This window comes from Nicrophorus vespilloides, unplaced genomic scaffold (assembly GCF_001412225.1).
Source record: "Nicrophorus vespilloides isolate i.1.1-1 unplaced genomic scaffold, Nicve_v1.0, whole genome shotgun sequence".
Classification (NCBI taxonomy): Eukaryota; Metazoa; Arthropoda; class Insecta; order Coleoptera; family Silphidae; genus Nicrophorus; species Nicrophorus vespilloides.
Window position 1 is genome coordinate 6385 of NW_017097547.1, and position 25481 is coordinate 31865.

At 29.1% G+C, this 25481-nt stretch overlaps 2 protein-coding genes across 2 annotated transcripts; both read left to right on the forward strand.

Annotated features, from left to right (window-relative positions):
* The first annotated feature begins 210 nt into the window (after nt 1-210).
* LOC108560370 lies at nt 211-6854 on the forward strand. Its single transcript, XM_017917890.1, has 3 exons — nt 211-506; nt 703-866; nt 6100-6854. The coding sequence occupies exons 1-3, from the start codon at nt 455-457 to the stop codon at nt 6376-6378; spliced, it is 495 nt and encodes a 164-aa protein (XP_017773379.1). The 5' UTR covers nt 211-454; the 3' UTR covers nt 6379-6854.
* Nucleotides 6855-14132: 7278 nt separating this feature from the next.
* Nucleotides 14133-24978, forward strand: LOC108560374 (A disintegrin and metalloproteinase with thrombospondin motifs 3-like). The gene is made up of 14 exons (XM_017917894.1): nt 14133-14885; nt 17116-17249; nt 17308-17645; nt 17701-17853; nt 17905-18015; nt 18074-18206; nt 19367-19536; nt 19599-19780; nt 20319-20440; nt 20516-20648; nt 21008-21264; nt 24004-24269; nt 24330-24582; nt 24643-24978. The coding sequence occupies exons 1-14, from the start codon at nt 14150-14152 to the stop codon at nt 24931-24933; spliced, it is 3279 nt and encodes a 1092-aa protein (XP_017773383.1). The 5' UTR covers nt 14133-14149; the 3' UTR covers nt 24934-24978.
* The last annotated feature ends 503 nt before the right edge of the window (nt 24979-25481 follow it).

The window sequence follows — 25481 nt, forward strand, 5'->3', positions numbered from 1 at the left end:
ATTTTTGTTTCCATTTTTGCAGATAATGTAATGTAATTATATAGACGTCATAAAGTGTGTAATTAAAACTATAATCAGTTGATGGTGCTAACGTAATGTAAAGTGCATAACTGAAGCTAATATCAATTAATAATGAAGGATGCTAGAAGATGCCTGAAATGTGTAGTCCTGGAGTAACGGCGCTTGCGATGGAGCTTCTCCTGGCGTCGCGACGCCATCCGGCGGCAGCTTTGCAAAATCAACGAGCGTCGTGGGGCGTGGATGTGTACAGATAATTCTATTGCCGTGCGTCAAAAAAAAAAACAACAAAAACAATAAAAGAAACAAAAACTCTTTATAGGATAGCTTTTTGATTTCGTTCGAGTTGTTGTAACGTAAAACCGGATGAAAAGCAGTGTGATTATATTTCATGGATTGTCTGTGAGTGTAGCAAGTGCGTTGTTGTGAAACAAATATGTACTTGAAGTTAATCCCGTTGATGGTCGTCGTTGCGTTATTGGATTTCGGTGAGTATTGAGCATTATTGTTTAGTTATGTTTCCGGATGTATGTGTGTAGATTGGTATGGAACTGTTTAGTAATATACGTTTTGGGTTAATGTGGATTTGGTGGTTACAAAGGTGTGGATGAAGAGAGAAGGTTATGGCGGTTTGAGGCGGAGGCAGCAGCAGCGGCGAAGTACGTTGTGCGTTATTGATTTTAGGATGCGCGGAGAGCGAGCACCGGACCAAGGCTGCCCTGGAAAAGCACTCGGATTTGTACTGCTACAAGTGTGATAACATTTTACACGGGGAACGATGCTTGGATGTGAAGGAGAACGGCAGTTCCATCCATGGGAAATGCTCCAACGATCAGAGAATCTGCCAGGTATGCAGATCACAACACCTGGTTCAAATTACCGTTGCGAAGCGTTGATATAGATTTTGCTTTACATCAATAAACATCAATATAATTGACTCAATTTATGCATGGAACGGTCCATATATACAAGCTTAAATAAAAAAATTGATGATGATGATGATCCTACAATAATCAAGATACATTTTCCCCTTGTTTGCTAAAGTTAAGATTGTTCAAAATTTAATGAAAAAAACGTAGAGTAAAAATACAAAGTAAGACATTTTGTAGAGCAAGGTTTCTTAAACTATATTCCGCGGAACACTGATGAAAGGTTCCGTGAAAAGTTAATAAGTGTTCTGTAAAAAACCGGAATGAAATAATTACTAAATAAATAATGAATGTTTTTTCACATTTTTTAAAATATGAAAATTTCAGAATTTACAATGTGTACCGTTGCAAGAAAAGTTTGGGAAACCCTTTTGGAAAGGATAACACTTTTATTTTTTTGAAATTTGAAAAATAGTTTTCGCGGGCATCATGGAAAATTCTAAAACATTAAACTAGGGAATTTGTAAAACAGATATAATGCTAAATATAAATTAAAAGCAATTTTAAGAAAATTCCTGACTATTTTTTTTAGTTTGATTTTGGAAGTGAAATTGTTAAAAGAAAATCAATTTTTGCTTTTGGGAAACTGTAAAATGAATATTTGTTTTCTTGGGAATACCAGGAAACGTTAAATTGGAGAGAAATACATAGTTAAATATATGAAAAAGAATGTACAAATTCAGAACAATTTTATGGAAATCCCTGACTAACTATTTTGGTGAAATCGTAATCATTTTTTGTGCCTTCCTTTTTTCAGGAATCCCGGGAAATTCTAAAACCTTTAATTATTAAGAAAATTGTAAAATATATAGAACGAAAAGTACAAATTGAAATCAAATCTCGGGAATTCCAGACTGTACAGTATTTTCGTTTTGATTTCTTTGGTAAAATCATTCAATAATAATGCATAATATAATACTTCCTGACTTTTGTAATCATTTATGCGTTTTTACATTTAATATTTCATGAACAGATTTTATTGTTTGAAATTTATCTTTATACTTATTTTCAATCACATGTAGTTGCTTAAATTAAACTTATAAAAACAATCAAATTTTATTTACTTTAAATACACATCACAAAAAGTTAATGAAAAAATAATATTTTGAAGAAAATATTGGATATAATACATACACAAATAATAGTTGAAATTGTATCATTTTGAAGGTATAAATCAGAGATGTGCAAATGCGTCTGTTTTAATAAGAACTCCCAGCTCTTATAATGGTGGAAAATTAATTTAACTAGTAAAAATGCCGCTACGTGCTCACTAGACTTTTTTAATAGACAAAATGGGTCTTTGCACCACTGAAATGACCACTCGATTATTGTTTTGAATTGAAAAATAAATGTTTAGGTGGCCCACATTTGGTTACTTTTCTTGTTGTGATTGTCACGGGTACCAAATACTATTGGTTATTATCGAGTCCTATGATATTGAAGATATATACACATACATTTATGTATCATTTCATGTATATCGTGTATGCTCTAACTAATATTGCAAAATATAAAATAATCGCCAATTATTTTCCAAGAATTTTTGTACCATTATAATTATTTACATTTATTTACTACGAATATTAATAAGAAGAAATTTGTTGATGTGAAATGAAATTATTCCTGGAATGAAAATTATTGGTAATGGGACAAAATAGGATATGCAAAATAGAACAGGAAAAATCAAAACATTGTAAACATAGTAGTGAAAAACCAAAAGAGGGAAGAAGTAAAATATCAATTATTTTACATTTTATTTAAATGTAATATAAGTAAATTCTTGTCGCTTTAGTATAAAGATATAATAATTTCTATGAAACTTAAACCATTTTCTTAATAAGTTATATATTACTATTTAAATATAATGTGAGTAAAACTCTCGTCATGTGGTTGTAGGTTGAGGTTTGATGAGAGGATGGTGGATGCGCAGGGCAAAAGGCTGTATCCAGGCCAACGCATGCACCGACCTCGAACTTTCCGGAACGTCATTATCTCTGCGCTTTGTGCACTGTAGCTACACTTTCAAACTTAATTAATTATATTTACCCGGCGTTCGTTTTGAGCAACTTTCCAATCAACACGCAAACATTTATGTTCATTAGATAACTATTTTCTTCCAAAGCGTACACTTCCTAACTACTTCAATCAGTATGCATTTAGCTGTATAATACCAAAATAACCGAAACATACTCACATCAAACGTCTTTGATTAACATAATTATCTACAATTTTTGTATTTTTTTAATTAATTTGTAGAAGTATTACTATATTATAATAATAATATTTTTTCTAATATATAAACAAATTAAAATATTAAAGAAAATTAATGAAAGATTACAAATATTTTTTTCGGTCTGCACAAAACTATTGAGTAAACTTCAATTATAATTAAGTTATAAATAATTTTATGGAAAGTTTTCGATTAAAATGTTATTAAAAAAAATACTGAATTCTAGTCATTAATCACAAAAGCCCAGAGACAAAACCATAACTTACAAAAGACCGTGTGACACAAAATCTCATGCTTACAAAAGCTTTCGTGCATAATAGCTTTTGTACACTTAGTTGTAAAACTCTATGATTAATTTAGGCTGAAAGAGAAGATGAATATTAAAAATTAAGTTTCATAAAATAAAATTATCATAATGATTATAATTAAAAGGAAACATTAAAAGATAGTATAAATTAAAAACTGTACAGAAAAACAATTCTTAATAAAATAAATATATATTATACATAATAAGTATTTTATTTAAAAGTACATTATTTTTCAGAAAATTAGTCCTAAAATCCATTCAGATTTGATTTATATTAATACAATATTTATTTAAACTTTAATAAAATTCTCTTATTTTATGTTATACAGTGGAACCTCGCTTAAAGAGCAAAATGTAAAAAATATGACTAAATTAATGAGCGACATTTCGCATAACGAGTGACGATGAGAAGAGAAATACACATATTATATGTATTTTTGAATATGTTTCACTATACGAGGAAAATCCGGAAATTTTAGCACGTATTAAACTCGTTAAGCGAGGTTCCACTGTATTTCTATATGTTTTTTTTAAAATAAGTACTTCAAATGAATTCATTCATTCTAGTACATTGGTTTACTAAGAGCTGGTAGGAATTGTATTGAAAGAATACATACAAATTTGATGAATAATCTGGAATACATAACAAAAAGAAATAATAGAAGGAATCATCATTAAACTTGTTTAAATTAATAACATTTCCAGAAATTGTTACACAGTTATTTTTCATTTATATTTAAATGAGTAATGGAATAGTAGGAAATTCTACGAATTGATATTATTATTTTTTAACATTAAATATTAAAATCAAATTCGATACGAGAAATGCTCTTTTATTTTAACTGGAATATCAAAAATATGATGAAACATTGAGAAAAGTATAATCAATATTTTGAAAAGAATAAATAAAAGCACGTTTGATGTAAATCAATGCCGATTTAAATGAAACTCAATTCGTGCATGTGTTATATACAATTTATTTGCGTGTGTTGCATATGAAATAACAATTTGATTTAACTCTTTGATGTTAGTAATATTGTCGAGTATTGATTAACTAACAGATCAAAGAACGTTACTCAGTTTTAGCAAATGCATTTTTAAACGCGTTTTTTCATTGATCTTTTTGTATTACGGATTTATATACTTGTATGAATTTAAATATTGCTTCCACAATTTGATTTTATTTTTTAGCAATATTTTGATATATCTCTGACCATATTCTTAATATAATAATTGTAATAGTACTTTTTAATTGGTATAATTTAATATATAAAAATATAATTTTATTTACTTTTGTTTATGTACAACTTTCAACTTTGTTTTAAATTATTATTAGTCACCTAAATTGGACCAATAAAGTTGGAGAAAAACCTCAGAAAGCAGTTGCAAAACAGATAAATACATATCAGAGCAACTTAACTCTACGAAGGGTCAGAAATTTCTAAATTTCTGCATCCAAATGGAGCAGAAAAAAATAAATTTATAAAATGTATTTATAACAATAAAAATTGATCTGCATTCAGAAAAAAATGTTGATTAGAAAATGGTAATTTCTTTTTCCTGGATATTTTCTAGAAATTGAAGAAACATTTAAAAAGGTGGTATGTTGCATGCCTCAAAGAGTTAAAGAGAAAATAATCAAGAAATTATTGTTTTTGTTCGTAAATTATTTTAATATGGAAGAAAAATAAATAAAACATATTTAATTTGATATGAAAACTAAGTACTTCTACATTTGCTGAAAATATACCTTATTTTTTTGAATTGTATCATTTCGAAGGTATAAATAGTAATGTTTGTTTCCTTACTATTTTTTTCATAAACTACTGCCGTTTTTTTTTAATAAAAAAATTATCCAAATTCGCAAAACTTTTCCTTTCTTAAAATATACCAACTATTAATTATCATGAATTATCTTATGTCAGTGAAACAGTTGAAAATAGTTGGTACTTCTGACATGCATTTATGTATCATTTCATGTATATCGTGTATACTAATATTGCAAAATATACATTAATCGCCAATTATTTTCCTAGAAATTTTGTATCATTATAATTATTTACATTTATTTATTATGAATATACACAAAAGTACATTTGTTGATGTTAAATTATTTCCTGGAATAAATATTAATGAACAAAATTGAACATTACAAAACTGTACCAAAAAAAACAAGGAAAAATAAGTTGTATTTATTACAGTCAGGTCAAATTGATAATTCATTCTCAATTTTCTAACAAGTAAAACATTTATGATTTACAACCTATAAAATTACATCCTTAAAATGAAAAAATATAGCAAGCCTTCAAACTTATATCATTTATTGACAAATCTACATAAACATGTCAGATACAAAATTAGAAAAGCTCAAATTCAAATATATTCCCTGAAAATGTCTTGAACATTTGAAATAAATAGATTTATAGGTAATTATGCAACAGTGAGATGCTTTTCTATCCTTTTTAACAGGACAAAATACTAATACGGTCAAAATGATATTTTGACATAACACTTATTAAGTTTATATAAAGAAGAAAATGTGGAATTCTGAGATTCTTTCCTTTATTCTTCGATTATGATTGTTACTTTTTTTTTGGTGCTTGGGCAAATTGCAGGTGAAGACCATAACCATATCAAGTAGTACAGAGGACACGACGGGTCAACCTAAATTGTGGTTGCTCCAAAGGAATTGCACGAAGACATGTGAACCGGTTTGTGTGATCATCGGGGAAAGGACGAAATTACGAGCATGCACCACCTGTTGCGAGACGTCCTTCTGTAATTTGGGGAACGGCGCCAACGCCCCTAGGATCGTCGGAGATCTTAGGATACTAATTTTCATGTTGCTCATCACGCTGAGAGTGCTCGACGTGACGGACGGCGACAGGTCATAAACGAAACCTTTCCACTTCATTCCTCCGAGCATTTCAATCCAAATACACAACCTTCCATTCATTTACAGTACATGAAGATCTCCTCAAAGCAGATTAACTAATGTCTTAATTAATGTCTCTTTGACTTAGACTTTAGAATCAACTTAGCAATACAAAAAAAAATTGAAGATTCATATCATTTTCAATTTATTAGCATTATAAATAATATGATAAAATTACTTTTCACGATTTATTTTGGAACTTCAGATTCTTACCCGTGGTATGCCTCAATTACATCTAAATTTTATAGTTATTTTGTGCCAATAATTATAAATACAGCAAATCCTCGCATAGTGCGAATATTTGATTCCACCAATATCTCGTACTGTTTGAAACCGGACTAATCGAGGACTTTTAAACCTTAATAAATTGCGCAAAAGAGATTTGAAAAAAATATTTTGTCAATATAAATTTAGTTTTTTTTTTTAATTTTCAAACCGGACTATATTGAATCCGGGCTGTTCGAAGCCGCACTAAGCGAGGTATTGTTGGACATTAACAAATTATTTACAACTGAGAGGTATATAATTGTCATATACTTTTATCAATTATATTGTTTTTGGTAGAAACAATTAAAACATTATATAAAAATAGTGCTGATAAGTGCTAATTTCTTTTTGTTTCTTATGACTGAACTTAAAATAATATTAAATAAATGTAGTTTTCTATTTTCTTATATTGACGTACAAATTATATAAAATCTTTAAATTAAATGAATTTATTTTGCAATATTGTAGTAATTATTTGAAAATATGTTATATAAACATGTAATTTCATTTGCTTAATGAAATATGTGAGAAAAATGGTGTAAATCTTCAATTATTTACAGAAAAATTTCTATTTAAAGCTTTTTTGTCTTGGTGCCAAATCTAACCTAACATCGATAATTATAGCGGTACCTCGTTTATCGAATAAAATTTGCAACTCAAGTTTATTCTAAAACCAAATTGTTCGAATACCGAAACTAATTTACTTACGTATCTACAAGAATTAAACTAAAATAGCTATAATCCATTCTTGGAGATAGTTCCATATGATTTCATGTTGGATGACCCAAATTCTGTTCGGGAACCGAAATTTTATTCGAAAAACGAGGGTCCACTGTATATATACTTAAATCTTGAATTGATTTCATGAAAATAACAAATTTAATTTTAAAAGAAAATCATTGTAATGTATATTACATTTTTTTTTAAATAAATATATAGATTTTATTTGATTACATGTAATTTATTTACCTTTTTAGAATCTCCCTTTTTTTTATAATGCAATTACTGCAAACCCGTAATCATCCATTAATTTTTTATAGGAACTAATATAGACCGTAAATTGTTGGTGATAGGTTTATAAATAATATACGGGAAAATCGATGAAACATTCCACTTGAATTACTAAAAGGAAAATTTATTGGAAAGCTGTTATTATTAAGAAATAATACAAAATAAAATGAGGAATGGAAGTTTATGTAGCTGAAGTGGAACAATATGTCAAAAACACTTACTTGTTATATGAAAAAAAAAAAACATATATTTTAGTTTAATTTTTGTAATAAACTTTTGTGTTTTTAATCGTTTTTTTATGGTAAAAATCAAAAGGTTACTTTTGGTGATTTTTAATTGATTTACTCATTTACAAATGGTTTATTTATTGTTAATAAATAGAAGTAATTTGTTTTAATTACTAAAAAAAACTGTTAGTACATTGCTGATGTTTTTAAGTATTAACACTTATTTATAATAATACTCGCTTAACGAGCAACGTTTCGCGTGACGATGACAAGAGAAGTCTCGGATTGCGCGCCTGCTACATCATTTTTAAAACTTGTGCACACATATTATGTGTATTTTTGAATATGTTTCACTATACGAGTAAAAATCCAGAAATTTTGGAACGGATTAAACTCGTTAAGCTCGTTTCACTGTATAATAAAATCTGAAAATATTCTTACATTTTTGTTATTATTTTGAATGCTTGCATTATTTTATATTTTATTTAACAATGATAGTTTTCAATCAATATAATTAAAAAGGTTTAATTTTTTAAATTTTAAAAAAAATAAATAAATATTTTTCTTTACAAACTGAAAATTTCGAAAACATATACTTTTACTTATATTTACTTATTACTACATATAAATAATACAAGAAATTGAAGTTTTAAATGTAAAAACTTACTAAACTTTTGAGAGACGGCGCTACAATTGATTTTACTTATTTTTACAAAAAATCTCTCAAAATTGTACATAATATCAATTGAAATTATGTGAAGTGATTGGTTCTTTATTGTATGAAATATTATATATAATGAAATAAGTTCATTTAATAGATAGAAATTAACAATAATTGAACAATGATGTACTAGAAATTGAAATTTTCAATGTAAGCACTTTAATAACTTTTATGAGATGGTGCTACAATCGCATTTACTTATTACAATCTGTCAATTGAAATTATGTGAGATGATTGTTTCTTTATTGTATGAAATATTATAAAAAATGAAATAAATTCCGTTAATAGATAGAAATTTCCAATCATTGAAAAACCATAAACTAGAAATTAAGAAGATGCAAAATTGCACATAATACTATAATACTACAATCTATCAATTTAAATTTTGTAAAGTGATTGGTTCTTTAGTGTATGAAATATTATAAATATTGAAATAAGTACAGTTAATAGATAGAAATTGGGAAACTGACAACCATTGAAAAACGATACACTAGAAATTGAAATTTTCAATGTAAGAACTTTAATAACAGTTGAGAGATGACGCAACAATTGAATTTACTTATTTTTACTAGAAATCTCCCAAATTTGCACATAATATTATCTATCAATTGAAATTGCAGTGGAACCTCGCATAACAAGCACCTCGCATAACGAGAATTACGCTTAACGAACAAAATGTATTGTAAGAAAAATGACTCGCTTAACGTGCGATGTTTTGCATAACGAGTGACGATGAGAAGAGAAGTTCCGGATTGCGCGCATGCTACATCATTTTTAAAACATATTATGTGTATTTTTCAATATGTTTCACTATACGACTAAAAATCCGGAAATTTTGGAACGGATTAAACTCGTTAAGCGAGGTTCCACTGTATGAGAAATGATTGGTTTCTTTAATGTATGAATACATTAGAAATTGAAACTTTAAATGTAAGAACTTTAATAAATTTTGAGAGATGGCGCTACAATCGCTTTTAATAGAAATCTCTTAAAATTGCTCATAATAATATCAAACAAGTGAAATTATGTGAGGATATTGGTTTTTTAATGTATGAAATATTATAAATAATGAAATAAGTACACTTAATAGATGGAAATTGAGAAATTGACAATCATTGAAAACCGATACACTAGAAATTAAAATTTTCAATGTAAACATTTTTTACCATAAATCTTCTAAAATTTCTTATAAGAAGTGTTAAATATAATAAATATATAATTAAGCTTAATTAATAGATAAAAATTGAGAAATTGATATTTTTTTCACTTATTTTTTATTATAAATCTTAAATTGAAATTATTTCAAATGAATAGTCTCATATTGTGTGAAATGTAATAAATAACGTAATAAATAATATAAGAATAAACTAAATTAATAGATAGAAGTTGAGAAATTGACAATCCTTGATAAACGATACACAAGAAATTGAAAGACTCGAACATGATTTACACTTAATTATTTTATTATATGATTTTCCATTTATCTAGATGTAATTCCATTAAGAATCGATATCACAAATGAAAAATAGAGATTAAACAGAAGATAATCAAGAACCTAATTATCAGATATTAATCTTCCAAAATAATAAAAAACAACACATATTAAACCAACAATAATTGTTTCGCTGTTTAATCGTGAATTTATAACCAATCATGGAAATTACCACTATTTTTTTTCTATTCACGGAAATACGAACACGCTATGCATATTAGAATCTGTTGTGACCTTTTTTTAGTTTAATTTTCTATGCACATTTACTATTCATATAGTAATTCACATTTGTTCGGCCCAATTAAAAACAGAACATCTGGCCACAACGATTTGATTAGAAACATATTTAATTCGTGCGTAATTACATTGATATCATCATCATAGTTTCGTCATTATAATTATAAGAATTTCGTGGATGTAAATGGAAAACTTTTCAAAGGACTTTTAATTAAAAGCAAATAATGAAAGAGAAATATAAATGTGAAATATGAATGTTTGGAAAAAAAAATGAAGAGAAAACATTATGTGTGCTAGTTTATATATTAATTGAGATACTGCAGCTTGTGAAAATAAAAATAAACTCTGGCGACGCTTGGGAAATGTTTGAAATTACTTTATCCTTGAGTTTTGTATACAATTTTCAATTGAATATTTTTCTTTCAATTATTACAAATGAAGTTCATAAATTGTTTAATAATATAAATAATACACAACATATCTTATATAAAAAGATATATACAATACATTTTATTTACTGTAAACTATCTTTTTTGGAGAGAAATTAAAAAAATGTTCAAAGATTTCTACGATATGTAACTTATGTCAACTTTTTTTTTTGTTAAATTTTGCTCAATCTTATGAAACTAAATGAAATAAATATTAAATAAATCTACAAAATTCTTATTTTCAAATAAAATAATAACTAGTTTGGATTTTTCAGAGAACACAGTAGGATAGAACAAATTAATCAACTTATTGATGCAATCGGCCAGGATCTAGAAGAGAAAAGATACTGTTCAGGTGTGTTCCTTGATGTGTCACAGGCTATGGATAAAGTTTAGCATACAGGTTTACTCTACAAGCTGAAAATGTAACTTCCATCTAAACAATCGAAAGTTTTTTTATCATTTTGGAGGAAGCACAAACTGAGCTGAGTCCCATCGAATCGTGCGTTCCACAAGGTAGTGTCTTGGGACCAATTTTATATCTATTATACACTGCAAATATACCAACAACAGAAAAAACAAACATGGTAACATTTGCAGATAACACAGCAACCATAGCATTAGACGAAAGACCCATCTCTCTTAATCTGCTTGAGATATGGTTCAGGAAATAGCGAATTGGTATAAACCAGTCGAAATTGGTGCATATTACGTTCACCTTAAAAACTAATACGTTTTATCAGTAAAATAGTTTCAAGGAGAATAAAATATAAAACTAACTTTAGTTTTTTTGATATCGATACACTGTTTACTACAATCTTTCAGTAAATGTCGAGTTTTGGTAATAATTCTCCAATATTTTGAGACATTTTCAAACTCTCGTATTATAAATGTTTTATGAACCAATGCTAAATTTCAGGATTAAGTGAAAATCATTATACAAAACGAATTAACTATAGTCCAGATTGAGAAATTATTTTTATACATAAATAATCGGTCTGTTCTCTTTTTGTACGGTTTTAAAGTTCTTGATTAGTTCGGTTTCAAACAGTCTGGAATATTGGCGGAATCGTGTTAACGGTATAGATTGATGTATATTTATACTAATTTTAGATATGTTGAAAAAAATATTACGAATAATATTTATAAAAAATTATATAATTAACTAAACAATAATTATGAATTATTAGAATATAAAAAAAGTAATTATTTTATTTTTCAAACTTTTAGATCAATTATAATATATTAAATTATTTATGAATAAACAGTAAATTCACCGGATAATGTACATAAGAAATTTATAGAGTTTTGTGTATATTAAAAATTCTTTAAAAATGATAAATATGTAATAAACAAAGATATTTCACGGAATTTATATTATTAATATCTAAGTATACATACAATTATTTCATGGAATTTCGATTTAAAACTTTTAGATTAATTATAATATATTAAATTATTTATGAACAAACAGTAAATGCATCAGATAATGTACACTTAATTATAAATTTATAGTGTTTTATCTATATTAAATATTCAATACAAATTATTAATATGTAAGTGATGAAGATATTTTACGGTTTTTATTTAATATATGCACATACTCTAGTATCGATCGAAATGCAAATTTTATGTGATTCTGAACTAAGTTTCGGAAGGAAAGTTTTGAATAATGAAGAAGGAAAATTGCTCTTACTTATTATTTATGCGCTAAATATATGGAGGTGGCCGATTTACGCTTCGTCCCATTGAATATTTAATGGTTTGTCATAATTTGAATATTTTCAAGAAAACGTATAAAGCATCACTAGTGTAAAATGTAAAATAGAAGAAAATTAATGAAAATAAGTTAAATTCTTGAAATATTAATCCTTTGATATACAAATAAACAATTTCCTGAAAAATTTTATATATAGTAGTTTTTGTTCCTTCTTCGTTTCTAAACACTGAAAATTACTGTTTTAGCTGCACATCTAATTGTTTCTTTTATTATCATTTCGAAAAAGTAATCATTCAATACTTGTTTGAGGGTACAAAGAAGAGCACAATTTAACTCTAATTTTCTCAAATTCAAAGCGTTTTACGATTGTTTTTATATAATATTAAGAACTTTTGACTGAATTATTCATACTTTTGTTAACAAATATTCTTACATTAATGTTTCTTAAAAAAATAAAAATTTGAAACTTTAATAATAATTATTATACCGTGTAATAAAGTGAAAATTGTAAAAAATATCAGACATTTGAGACTCAAACCTTTGAATGTCATTTTTTTTAAATTATATTATATTTCTTATATTTTAATAATTTATTTCTTAACAAGTACAAAAAATATAAACTACTTAAATATTATTCGATTTTTATTGAAATTTATTGATTAAATTTTATTTAAAACTTTATAATTTCATGATATTTTCTTATATTTTTAAATTTATTTAATGATTTAGACCTAATCTTATCTTAATTGGAAAGGTAAACGTATTGGATTATATTAAGTTTGATCAATTAACATTTATATATTTCAGTTCCAAGAATCAACATGATCTCTAACATTTTCTTTCAGAGATGCACAATTAATCTTATTAAATTATCTATAATCTATAAAATTATTACTTATTACTAATATTGAATAATGTTTGTACATTGGAAACTTTTAGCAGGGTGAGAATAAGTAGCGTATAAAAGGAAACAAGAATTATTTATTGTTAATTGTGTAGTAAAAATGTTATGATTTGTCCATAATTATTTGTTATTTCTTTTTTATATTATCTTATTCGGATTGTTACTTAATCTAAATCAAACTATATTTTTCTTGAAATTTACTGAATGAAATATTTAAATATTTTCAGCATTTTTTCTTTATATTTGTATCAAAAAAATAGTAATTTTGTATTAATATTGGTTTATTAACTTTTTAATAATAAAAAATGATCTTTAATGATTTTGTTCAGTTTTTTTTTTATAAAACTTTATTTCGTTCATTAGTTATTAATATTGTTTTGTGAAAAATATTGGGAAAACGAACATGAAGAACTAATATAAAAACTTCACTTTCATAATCTTAATTAATAATTATTAGGTACTAAATATTTTAGTTAGAAGACTTTTTATTAGAATTAATATTTAAATGGAAGCATTTATTAGCTTTATTTTTATGTAATTTTAATAAAACCCATTAATTTGCATAATTTTTAGTTATAGAATACTTTTGAACCATTGATTTACAGTGGAAAATGTTAGGATGAGGAGGTGGATTGAAATGCATTCAGAGTTTATGTCACAAAGCAATTAAAAACAGTTAATTTAAAGCACTTGAGCGTTAGTTTAGTATATGTATGTGCGTGTATGTGTGTAGTGCATGGCCATGTGTTTAATTCGAGCCGTTCCTTCCTTATGTGCATACATTACAAAAGTACAGTAGTCGTGACGATGCCTCGATTCACTTCGCTCCTTCTGGTCTCTTTGCTTTCCGGACATTTAATACGCTGTGAACTGTACTCATCCATCTCTGATGCATCGCGAAAGACGGGCGACCGTTGCGTAACCGAGCCCCGGTTCTCTCGCGCCGGCGACGTCGATGTAATCATCTTAGAAGGTTGGCTTTTGGTCATCGACGAAGAGCACAATCTGCTACCTTCTGGTAGAAGTCTATGGGTGTCCGGGAACGACACCTGGTCTCAACCTGTCTCTGGGTGTAAACAGAAGGCTGGATATGTTTTGGGTCATGAGAGCAGCTCTAAAGTGGCTTTGAGTGTGTGTCGGGAGTTACAAATCAGCGGGTTCTTTATGATCGATGGGGATAAGTACTTTGTGGAACCTTTGAATGGTACTCATGTGGTCTTCTACAAGAAATTGATTAGACACAAGCGGAGCTGGGAGTTCTTCAATTTAACAGGTGATACGATTGATATTGGATTCGGTCCGGAGGATTCTGATTCGGATGAGGGCAGCGCTGAAGATGATCTCGAGGAGGTTGATGGAGAGGATATCAGGAGGCCACCGCTCGAGTGGAAGAGGGAACGGATGGATTCTGAAGAAGTTGGATACTTCTTTGATACGGCATGGCAACCAACAGTATTAAGTAAAAAACAATCTCAGTATTTTGTCTCTCTAAATTATAGTAATTTTAAGTTATATATATATATATAATTATTTATTGAATTTAATAATTTTAAAATCAATATGTACCTTTTGGCAATTGATATTGATTTACAAAAAAGAAAATAAAGTTCTTCAAAATAAGTAAGTAAAGTAATTTATATTTGTGGAAATAATATAAGTAAAGTAAAAAGTTCTGAGCGTTTTTCGTTAGATGTTTTAGTGAGTCATATCTCACGATGTATGCCTTGCATCTTATCATCTTATACTGCGACAATTCGTTACACTCTTCAGTACCACTACGTCCAAGGGGAGAAGCGGAACAGGCGGCCAAAAAAATGGTGATGTTTATGGACCCAATACAGTATCGATTGTAACAGCAAACCGTTGGTTCCAACGCTTCCGTTCTGGTAATATGGACGTCAAAGATGAGACAGGCTCTCGTAAGTCAATCCTCGAAAATGTTGATGGAAATTGTCCATCGACCGTCTTACGAGCATTCATTCCATTGCCCAGGAACCATTTGTAAAAGGCTGGTCTCACGAAGAAGCTTGATGTATGGGACAAAACGCTCAGAACTTTTTACTTTACTCAATATTCAGAAACTGAAATTATAAATCGAATTACTTTGGTCGATAGAAGAAATAAAGTTTGTAAAATACAAATTTATAAAGGGCAATACTGGAATAACACGATACTTGAGTCTCGAATAACACTTGCGATTGAGTCTCGAATAAAACTATACTTCAATTGGATTTCATTAATTTAACAATACTTTTTTAGTTAAAAACTCTAAGATTTGTTTTGAAACATTTTCATCTATGAAGAAAAATAAATTCTAATACAAGAAAGATAAATAATAATAGGAATAATAAATAAATGGAAATGAAAATAACATAATTATGTTTCATAAAGAAGAGAAAAGAAATAAATAATTCATTTTCTATGAAAATCTATTTTCTTGAACTAAGATATTTCAATATAATGCAAATAATATGTAATATGTTTGTGGAAATGAAATGAAATTTTTGAACTTTATGTAATAATATTTGATAAAAAGTGTATTGCTCAAAGATTTTTGCAGTAAAAAGAAAGATCATTATAATTACGCTTTTAATGAAGTTTTCAATGAGTTAATGAATATAATTATAATGTAAGTTAATTCATTATAGAAAATTCTAAATATTACAATTAGATTAATTTAACCAAAACGATATGTATCAAAGTTTTTCTTTCTAAAAAATATTTCTTTTAATAATTTATTATTCACAATCTGCCTTTTGTGGTTTTTTAAATTTATCTTGACATGTGATACAGAGGCTGTATCTTCAACATCTATATTGTTTTTTTACAATCAACTTCGGTCTTCCTTTTCTTTAACAGTGACAAATCTTCGGTCTCCGCGCCCGATTGTTGAGATGAACATTCGTTGTCGTACTCCATAACGGGGTAGCTCAACACACATCCTCACTTGATTTTTCTACTTTGTATCATAGTCACAATTTTTTTGTTTTTGTTCTTTTAATAAATAACTTTTTACGTACAAACACAGAGAATAACGAAACACGTCCGTTCACTTTCGCATGTGCGTTAGAATTCCAAATACCGATGATAATTGGAGATTATATTACAGTACAATATTTTCAATAACTATCACAGATGACACTTTTAAGTTAATCAAAAAAAAACACAATTTATACTTATTTAATCAAAACAAAGTATCGTATTTTACTTATTACATAATTTATGGCTTACAAATTACTTAAATTTATCTTTTGTTCTGATTCCTCAAATAATATTTAGAATTAGAATAAAATTTAATTAATTTTATGTTAAAAAAATAACATATGCAACCAACATTTCATGTAAAATTATTGAATTTAAGTTTTGAATCAATAATAACATTAGTAAACAAAAAATAATGAAAACCCATTGAAAATATAAAAAAAATATCTATAATGTTTGCATTATAGCACAGAGAAAAGAAAATATTAAATAAAATGTTTAAAAATAGAAGTTGTGTTAGTACTGCATTAAGGAAATAATATAGGCACAGCTCTATTATTTATATTGGAAAATTACACATTACTTCTCTGCATATTTATGTAAATGATATAGTATTATTTGCGTTTATCGAATGAGAAGGTTTTGTTACGTAGCAAGAACTGATTGAAGAACTGTAATACGTGCAATATGATTGGTAAATCTTATAGCATCCAGGAAACATCACAAGATTTCGGTGAATCCTCAAAGGTGGTTGGAAATCGCGATAGCCGTGGATAACTCTGTGATCTCGTTCCATGGGAAATCAAGAGTCGAGCAGTACATCCTCACGTTGATGAATATCGTAACTATAATCTTAATGAATGGGAGAATCATCAATGGTTAAAGAAAAAATCTTTAAGGTAAACGCAGTATTCCAAGACCCTTCATTAGACGCCAACATGCAGCTGGTAATCACCCGGATGATCCTATATGATACAAATAGGCATTCGTTAATCAGACCTGGGAATGTAAAGAAGTCTTTGGAGAACGTTAACAGCTGGAATCGTGATCTTCATATAGGTTTAGCTCCTGGAGAGTCTCATCACGATGTCGCTGTTTGGTTGACTCGTTCGGATATTGGAGGTCCTTCAGGTTTTGCTCCAGTTTCAGGCGCTTGTGACACTAAGAGGAGTTGCGCTTTGAACAGAGACGAAGGTCTTACAAGTGCCTTCATCATAGCCCACGAGTTGGCCCATATGTATACAATATAATTAAAGTATTTCTGTGCAAATAATGAGTTATTTTTAATTCAGTTTAGGTTTGAGCCACGATGGAGACTCTAAAGCTTCGAACAACTGCGGAGACGATGCTTTCCAAGGAAGCGTCATGGCTCCTCTGGTATCTGCCACCTTTCACCAGTTCCTCTGGTCATCTTGCTCAAGAAAAGAATTCCAGAGAAGATCAAGGTATTTGCAATTTCAACACAAACTATATAATGTTTTAACCATTGATTTCAGGAAGTGGACTTGTTTGAGTAATTCACCTCAGGTGAATGCTGTTGTCCTCAACAAAACTTTGCAGACTTCCTTCAGCATGGATGAGCAGTGTCGCATGGAATTTGGTGAAGGGTTTGTGACAAATTTCTATATTTGAATATAGTAATGTGTTTTGTAACTTTTCCAACAGTTATAGTTTATGCAGAGCTTTCGATATCGTTGAGCCGTGCTCTCATCTCTGGTGTGGACATGTTCAATCTGCTTTGGTCTGCAAGACAAAGAAAGGTCCACCAATTGAAGGAACAGAATGCGGATTTAATAAGGTACTTGAATTAATTAAGAGGAGTTCCGTTCAATTGCAGGCTATTAATAAGTTGCATGTTTAAAGCAGAATTGAAGGTTGCGAAGAATAATAATACACATTATGAAGCACATCAATTTAAATCATTCAATGAGAATGCACGCTTCTATCATTATTATGAATAGAAAATACGGCTTGCAATAATTTATTTAGTTTTTCTTTAATATAAAAATTATTATGATTCAATTATTTTTTGAAGCTGATTCGTTTTATTTGAAAGTAGTTAGCATAAAAAGAAATTAAAAAATCTATATAATATATTTTTTTTAATATTCTTTACACTACAAATTTGGTAGACATTTTTCAAAAGATTCAACTTTCCTTTGTGCACTATAACTTTGTAAATTTGACTCAATTTACGTATTTCAAATAAGTTTTCATTTGATTTTCTATTAGTAGACCTTTGTTATTAAATAGATGTGGCTAAAAAATTTGGTTAAAAATATATAATGGATTAAACTGTCCTATATATGCTCTACATAAAAGATTCTTTATAAATTTGACTCAAGTTACGTAAATCTAATAAGTTTTTATTTCAACTATACTAGAACTTTGTTTTTAGAAAGGTGTGACTTCAAAATTAGTAAAAAGTATACAAAAAATTCAACTTTCTTTTATTCACTGTATTTCTTTATAAATTTGACTCAAATTAATTCCAATTAGTTCCAATTAGTCTTCATTTAAGACAGTAGTAGAATTTTTTTTTTCGAAAGATGTGGATACAATATATTGGTAGAATATAAGAACTTTCTTTTATTTATGGATTATAGGATTTTTTTTAAAGAAATGAATGTATATTAAACTATATAATTTTAAAATATTTTAGAACAAGAAGTAAAATTGTATTTGGAATTAGTAAATATACAAGACATAACGAAGTTTAGAAGAGAAATCTTAAAATTCTTGTATAATTACATTGTACCGTCATTTAGCTTTAAATTTTCTCGTTACATAAGATAACCGTCGATGCTATTGTTCCATGAGACAACGTAACATTAATTAATTAAGTTCTACAATATGCGGAGAAGATGCTCGCTTCGGCACGATTAACGCTGAGACGTCTTCGTTGTGAACATTGTCTGTTGCATCGTTGTAACTGGAATCCGTTTCTTCGTGTTGCAGTGGTGTGTTAACGGGTATTGCGAGTCGGTGGACAGGCGGAAATTCAATTTGGATCCGGTGCAGCACAATCCGCAGGACGGTGGATGGGGAGATTGGGGTCCCTGGGGTTCATGCTCCAGAACCTGCGGGACAGGTGTCGAATTCAGAGTGAGGAGATGCGATAATCCTGCGTAATTATTAATCGCAGAATTGGAAGAATGATTTTATGGTATTTTTTTGGTATGTTTTTCAGACCGATTTACGGGGGAAGCGAATGTTTCGGATCGAAGGAGGAGTGGCGCGTCTGCAATTCTGTGTCTTGTCCAGAACCAATCCAGGATATAAGAGCCCAGCAATGTAAAAGGTTGCCGAAGATGCTGAAGCTGAAACCGCCCAGATCCAATATGACCTGGCTTCCACATGAAAGCGACAAACGTAATTACAAATACAATTTTATTATGTTAATTTTGATTGTGTAGCTGTAAGTATCATCGGATTCTAAAATTTCTATCAATTTTTACGGTGTTTAATGACAGCTGTCAGTGTTATTGGATTCCAAAATTTCTATCAATTTTACGGTCTTCAATGACAGTTTTCAGTATCATCGGATTTCTAAATGTTTGTCAATTTTCACGATGTTCTGTGATAGCTGTCAGTATCATCGCATTCCAAAATGACTGTCCATTTGTACGGCTTTCAATGATAACTTTCAGTATCATAGGATTCCTAAATGCCTGTCAATTTTCACGATGTTCAATAATAGCTGTCAGTATCAACGGATTACAAAATGTTAGGTGACATCAGACATAAATGCTTGTCAATTTTTACGGTGTAAAATGACAGCTATTATCAGATTCTAAAATGACTGTCAACTTCATAATACAAATACATATATTTCAATGTTAAAACTGCCACTTCTATGTGAAGACAAAACAAGAAGAAAATGTAATTTTGAACTTGATTTCCATTTCAGGTGAGATGAAATGTAAGCTGATCTGCGCCAGCAAAGAGACCGGGGATCTGTATATCACCGGTGAAAACTTGATAGATGGAACGCCGTGCTCGTACGAGAACAAAAGCAATATTTGCATTCAAGTAAACCTCGTTGCAATTAACAAAGTGCACATTTCGTTCGAATGCAATTAAAACTCGTTTCTTTCGTTTCGCAAGGGAACCTGTCAGCCATTCGGATGTGACATGAAGATATTCTCGACGAAGATGGAAGATGCCTGCGGCGTCTGCGGAGGAGACAACACCGAATGCGAGCCAAAGCGCGGCGTCTTCAAAAGAAAACTGAAAAAAGGTTTGCATTGTCTAATAATTTAAATGGATTCTCATTATAAATATGAATGGAAAAGTTGACAAATGAATGACCACAATATAAAACATTTAAAAAAAAATAATGATATTGCTATAATCTAACAACTAATTTCAAAGAAACTCCATTCTCCTTATGAATTAGATTGGAACAGTTGACAGTTTTTATTTAAAACAGAATTTGTTATTTAAAAAATGGTTATAAATTTTCGAGAATTATCTTAAACTTTACAAAACACAAATTTATCAAATTTTAATAACAAAGATAATAAAAGGAAATATTCCATTTTATATCTTTACGAACGAGCATTAAAATTTATCAATTTTATTCATCTTATTCCTCAGATGTTAATCGCGTTGCGGTACTTCCTCGATTGGCGAGAGAGATCAAGATTGAGGCGAATTTCACAACGACTTCGCACTTGACTCCATCGGTGGCTTTCATCCTGAAGGATCGAAAACGTAATACGCATACGATCACAATTCCGAACAGGAGCAGCGACAATCAGATCATCGAAGGGACGAAGTTTTATTACACCAAATCCGCCGGTTTCCATTTACTGTGGGCGAAAGGACCCGTCCTCGCGGAAATTGTAGTTCTGGTAAGATTACAACTAGCTTTGTTCCCATATCAAACTATTATTCTGAAACGTGTTTGTCCGAATTTACTGTATATTATATCAGATACGATGTGCGCTATAACTTTGGATTTACGTGTTTATATTTGAAATTATACTGTAAAGTTACCCACATTCTATTTGTTTTATGTAAAGTAACACGTAATGTGCTCAGAAAGTGTCTATAATTTGGGTATTTTAGGAAAATAATTTGACAAATGTCTTATATTAATACAATTATAGTATAATACCTCGAATAGTCCGGTTCTGCCAATATCCCTGACTGTTTGAAACCGGACTAATCAAGGACTTTAAACCCGCATAGACGATTATTTATACATAAAGAAAATATTTTTTGAACATTTTATTTTTTACATATTTCGTTCAATTAAAATTTAGTTTGTTTTGTACTTTTAGGACCGAACTACAGTAAATCCGGACTGATTGAACTATGTAATTGAGGTTACTTTTACAGATACGTTAGTAAAGATTTTGGGATATTCAAATACTAATTCAAAAACAAGTTAAAAAGCTTAAATTGTATATCAAATATTGTATACAGTCATATTTCGATTAAGGAAATTCCTTCGTTAATCGTTTTCATAGGTAATTGTGATACATTATTTTTTCTGAAACCAAATTGATTGAAACAATTAAAAGTTCTATTTAAAAAAAACAGTGTATTCAAAATATTTGATCAACCCAAAATTTTGAATATTTTATTATTATGAAGTAATACAATAATTGAAATAATTTACATTATCTATAGCAGTGTTTTCCAAACTGCAAGATTTTTGTATATTTTTTTTAAATAAATTTAAAATTATTATTTATGAGCTTTAAAAGTGTTAAAATTTATAAATAACAAATCAATGCGATACGATTACAAATCGCGTTTTTCCTGGATTCGATGACGATAGTTGATTTTTGCACTCGACATTAAAAAAAATCATTTACACACTAATAAATTCAATTGGTCCACACCTAAAATATTCTGAGTAATGCAACATATTTATTGATATTATTATGAATAACTGCTTGTAAACTTTAATTTTAAAGGATATGATTACGAATTTCTGTGTGCTTAAATCAAAGTTCAATACATAACAACATTTTTTTTATGTTGAATCATTGGATTTCCACCTGCGATATTATGGATCTCAGATGAGTGTTACATATCTATTAAAAAAAATACAATTGAAAAAAAAAATGGCAAACCAATAAATAACGTTGATTATTGGCACCAATAGATAGTATCTCTCAAGTGCGAGAGAATAATACGAATCGGCTATCAATTATTTGCTAACTGACGACATACAAACATGTTTATTTAATTTATTTCCGTGTGAGAGAGTTTTATCCTTTGAAGTATACAATTGTTTGGTATTTTATGTTACAAGAAATTGAAGTTAGTGTCGTAGAGGCGTATCCTCAAGGATAGTCGAATACTTTGGTCAATGTTAATTAATAATGAATAAGAAATAGTCTCTTTTTAACTCTGACTTCTCCTTTATTCTTCTGTTAGAAGATTCTCCGAATGTGTGAATCCTTGACACGTGTGTACAACACAAAGAGATGTGTTTGTTTCGATACATTGAAGACCTTAATTTAAAGTAAAATATGATCTAGAAGAGGAAAATAATTAAAAAAAAATAGTATGAGGATGTTTAAAAATTAATGAATTTAGTATGGCTTTTTAGTGGAAATGAACAAAATTTAAGATTAAATTTGTTCAAATTTCAAAGAACTTTTTTAAATTTGAAAACTATTCTTAATTATTTGTCTTTGAAAAAATTTGTTGTTTACAACTTTTTTAAATATACAAATTTTCATTTTTGAAATCATCACATTTCTTATTTAAATTACTAAAGTAATCATATTTAATCTTCTTCAGACCATTTTTTTAAACTATTCATTTTTTCTGTGTTGTCTTTGGATAATCCTTTTAAGTTAATTTTAAATACTTATTTATAACTAAGATTAACTGGATGATAATAATCTTGATAATTGTAAAACTTGATTCATTTATAATTCGACAATAATTGAGTTATTCTTCTAATGGATTGTTTTTTTTAATAAAAGTTTAAGTAATTATATTTTTCTAAATCTAATTGATACTTTTAATTAGTATATTTACTGACTTCTTGAAAATTCAAATAGTTTAGTATTAAATTAACGTGTTACATTATTAAAAAAAAAAACATTTTGAAAAAGTTTATGAACCTGACGGTTTAATTAGTATCATTGAATTGTCTTTGTTGATGGATTAAGGAAATAGAAAAAAAAATGAATTGATTTGCACGCATAGATTAGATGCGCTAAAGCATTGTTGGTTAGAACGGACGAAAAAATAAGGAGGCTTAACGTATTAATTGATAAATCGGGATTATCCATTATCTATTAATAAATAGAAGCGCAGTTGAAAATTAATTCCAACAGCAAACAATTAATTGGCAAACAATTTCGTTTATTCAGAATTATTGATTAGAATACAAAAGCGTCATAAAGCATAGTCATAGTTAGGTATACATATAAAATTAATGATATTACATGTATAGTTTTTAGTCATAAGTACAGTCATAGATAAAAATACAGGTAACACAGCATAATCCTAGTTAGGATACAAGATGATGATGAAGCAAAGTTATAGTTATGAATAAATAATGTTGGTCATGTTTTCTATAATACTAAGATGGTTTATGATACTAGCTTTGATGATGTTAGGTGTATGCGTCTAGGAATCAAGTGGATATGGGATTAAATATCTCTTTGGTATCCGAATACTACGTGCATCGTAACATGTCTGATGCAAACATAAAATATAAATGGATTATTGGTAACTGGGGACCGTGCACCAAGACCTGCGGTGGTGGAAAACGGTATAAGACAAAGGCCTGTTCCGACATCTTCAGCGGGAAAATCGTCCCTAGACGTTTCTGCTCGATTTCCACCAAACCAATAACAGAAAGCCAAAAGTGCAACGTATTTAGGTTTGATTATCTCTAAAAAAATCTTCTGCTTAAATATGAGATATGTTCCATTTTTGTTAGTTGTAATTTCGTGTGGTATCCGGGGATGTGGGAACCGTGCAGCGCGATGTGCGGTTCATCTGGAATTCAGATGAGAGAGTTGTATTGTTTGCCACAATCCATGCTGGAGGAGGCTACGAACGGAAGCAACAAAGATGAACCTTGGAGGTTCATGGTCAAACCGGATAAGTGCGGCGATTTGAAGCCGAACCAGCAGAGGCAATGTTATAGGAGACCATGCCCTTCGTATTGGGAATACGGGCAGTGGTCCGAGGTATATTGTTCGACAATAAAGGAAAACTTGGTTTAACAGAAACTTGCTATATTGTTTCAGTGTTCGTCGTCCTGTGGCCTGGGCATCTCTGTGAGGGAATCGCAATGTACTCCATCCATTAACGAAACTTTCTATTCGTGCGATCAGGAGCCTGCTAAGCAGAAGAAGTTCTGCAAAGCTCCACACAATCGAAGCACGAATCCTCTGTGTCGTACAAGGAAGCCATGCTTCGGGGATCAGTCCAAGTATTGTTCGTTGCCCGGCCTCGTCCGATACTGCAAAATACCCACATACAAAAAAATGTGCTGCAAATCTTGCGCCCGCAGGAGACTCACCCCTTACATACATTAACGCTAACATACTAACTGTTTTAATTGATTAAAGTTGTTAATTCATTGTTGTAGATATTTTCTTATATGAATTCCTATACTCAAGTCATTCTTTATATAATCTCTAAGATTTAGATTTGTCTAATTTTTAGATCATAAAAACTGAATTGTTAATATAATTGATTACTTGAAGAAGTAATTTATAGACTGGTTTTCAAAATCCTTGATTAATCCGATTTTTAACAATTCGTGATATTAGCGGAATCGATTACAGAGATTATACGAGGTATTGCTTTATTATCAAGATTCACTAATCATTTTACGTTGTTAACTTTCATTGGATGATATGAATCATGATAATCTTGATATAAGATGTTTAAGATTTAGTAGAAGGGAATTATACCGAAGACCTTACAAGCATTCATTATTACACATATATATGATAAGTTTACAAGTCTTATTGATTATCGTTTTTATGTACTGTAATGACAGTTAAATTTAACTGACAGCTGACATCGCATACTGTTATACTTAGTATACCAACCTCATACAAGTTTGTCAGATGAAATG

What these genes read in the sequence shown, in the direction of transcription:
- LOC108560370 (XM_017917890.1), top strand. Translation starts at nt 455, where the DNA reads ATGTACTTGAAGTTAATCCCGTTGATGGTCGTCGTTGCGTTATTGGAT. An exon ending in CGTTGCGTTATTGGATTTCG is followed by an intron (nt 507 to 702) that starts GTGAGTATTGAG and finishes TATTGATTTTAG; the next exon opens with GATGCGCGGAGAGCGAGCAC. An exon ending in ACGATCAGAGAATCTGCCAG is followed by an intron (nt 867 to 6,099) that starts GTATGCAGATCA and finishes GGCAAATTGCAG; the next exon opens with GTGAAGACCATAACCATATC.
- LOC108560374 (XM_017917894.1), top strand. Translation starts at nt 14,150, where the DNA reads ATGTGTGTAGTGCATGGCCATGTGTTTAATTCGAGCCGTTCCTTCCTT. An exon ending in TCCACATGAAAGCGACAAAC is followed by an intron (nt 19,781 to 20,318) that starts GTAATTACAAAT and finishes TTTCCATTTCAG; the next exon opens with GTGAGATGAAATGTAAGCTG. An exon ending in AAAGCAATATTTGCATTCAA is followed by an intron (nt 20,441 to 20,515) that starts GTAAACCTCGTT and finishes TCGTTTCGCAAG; the next exon opens with GGAACCTGTCAGCCATTCGG.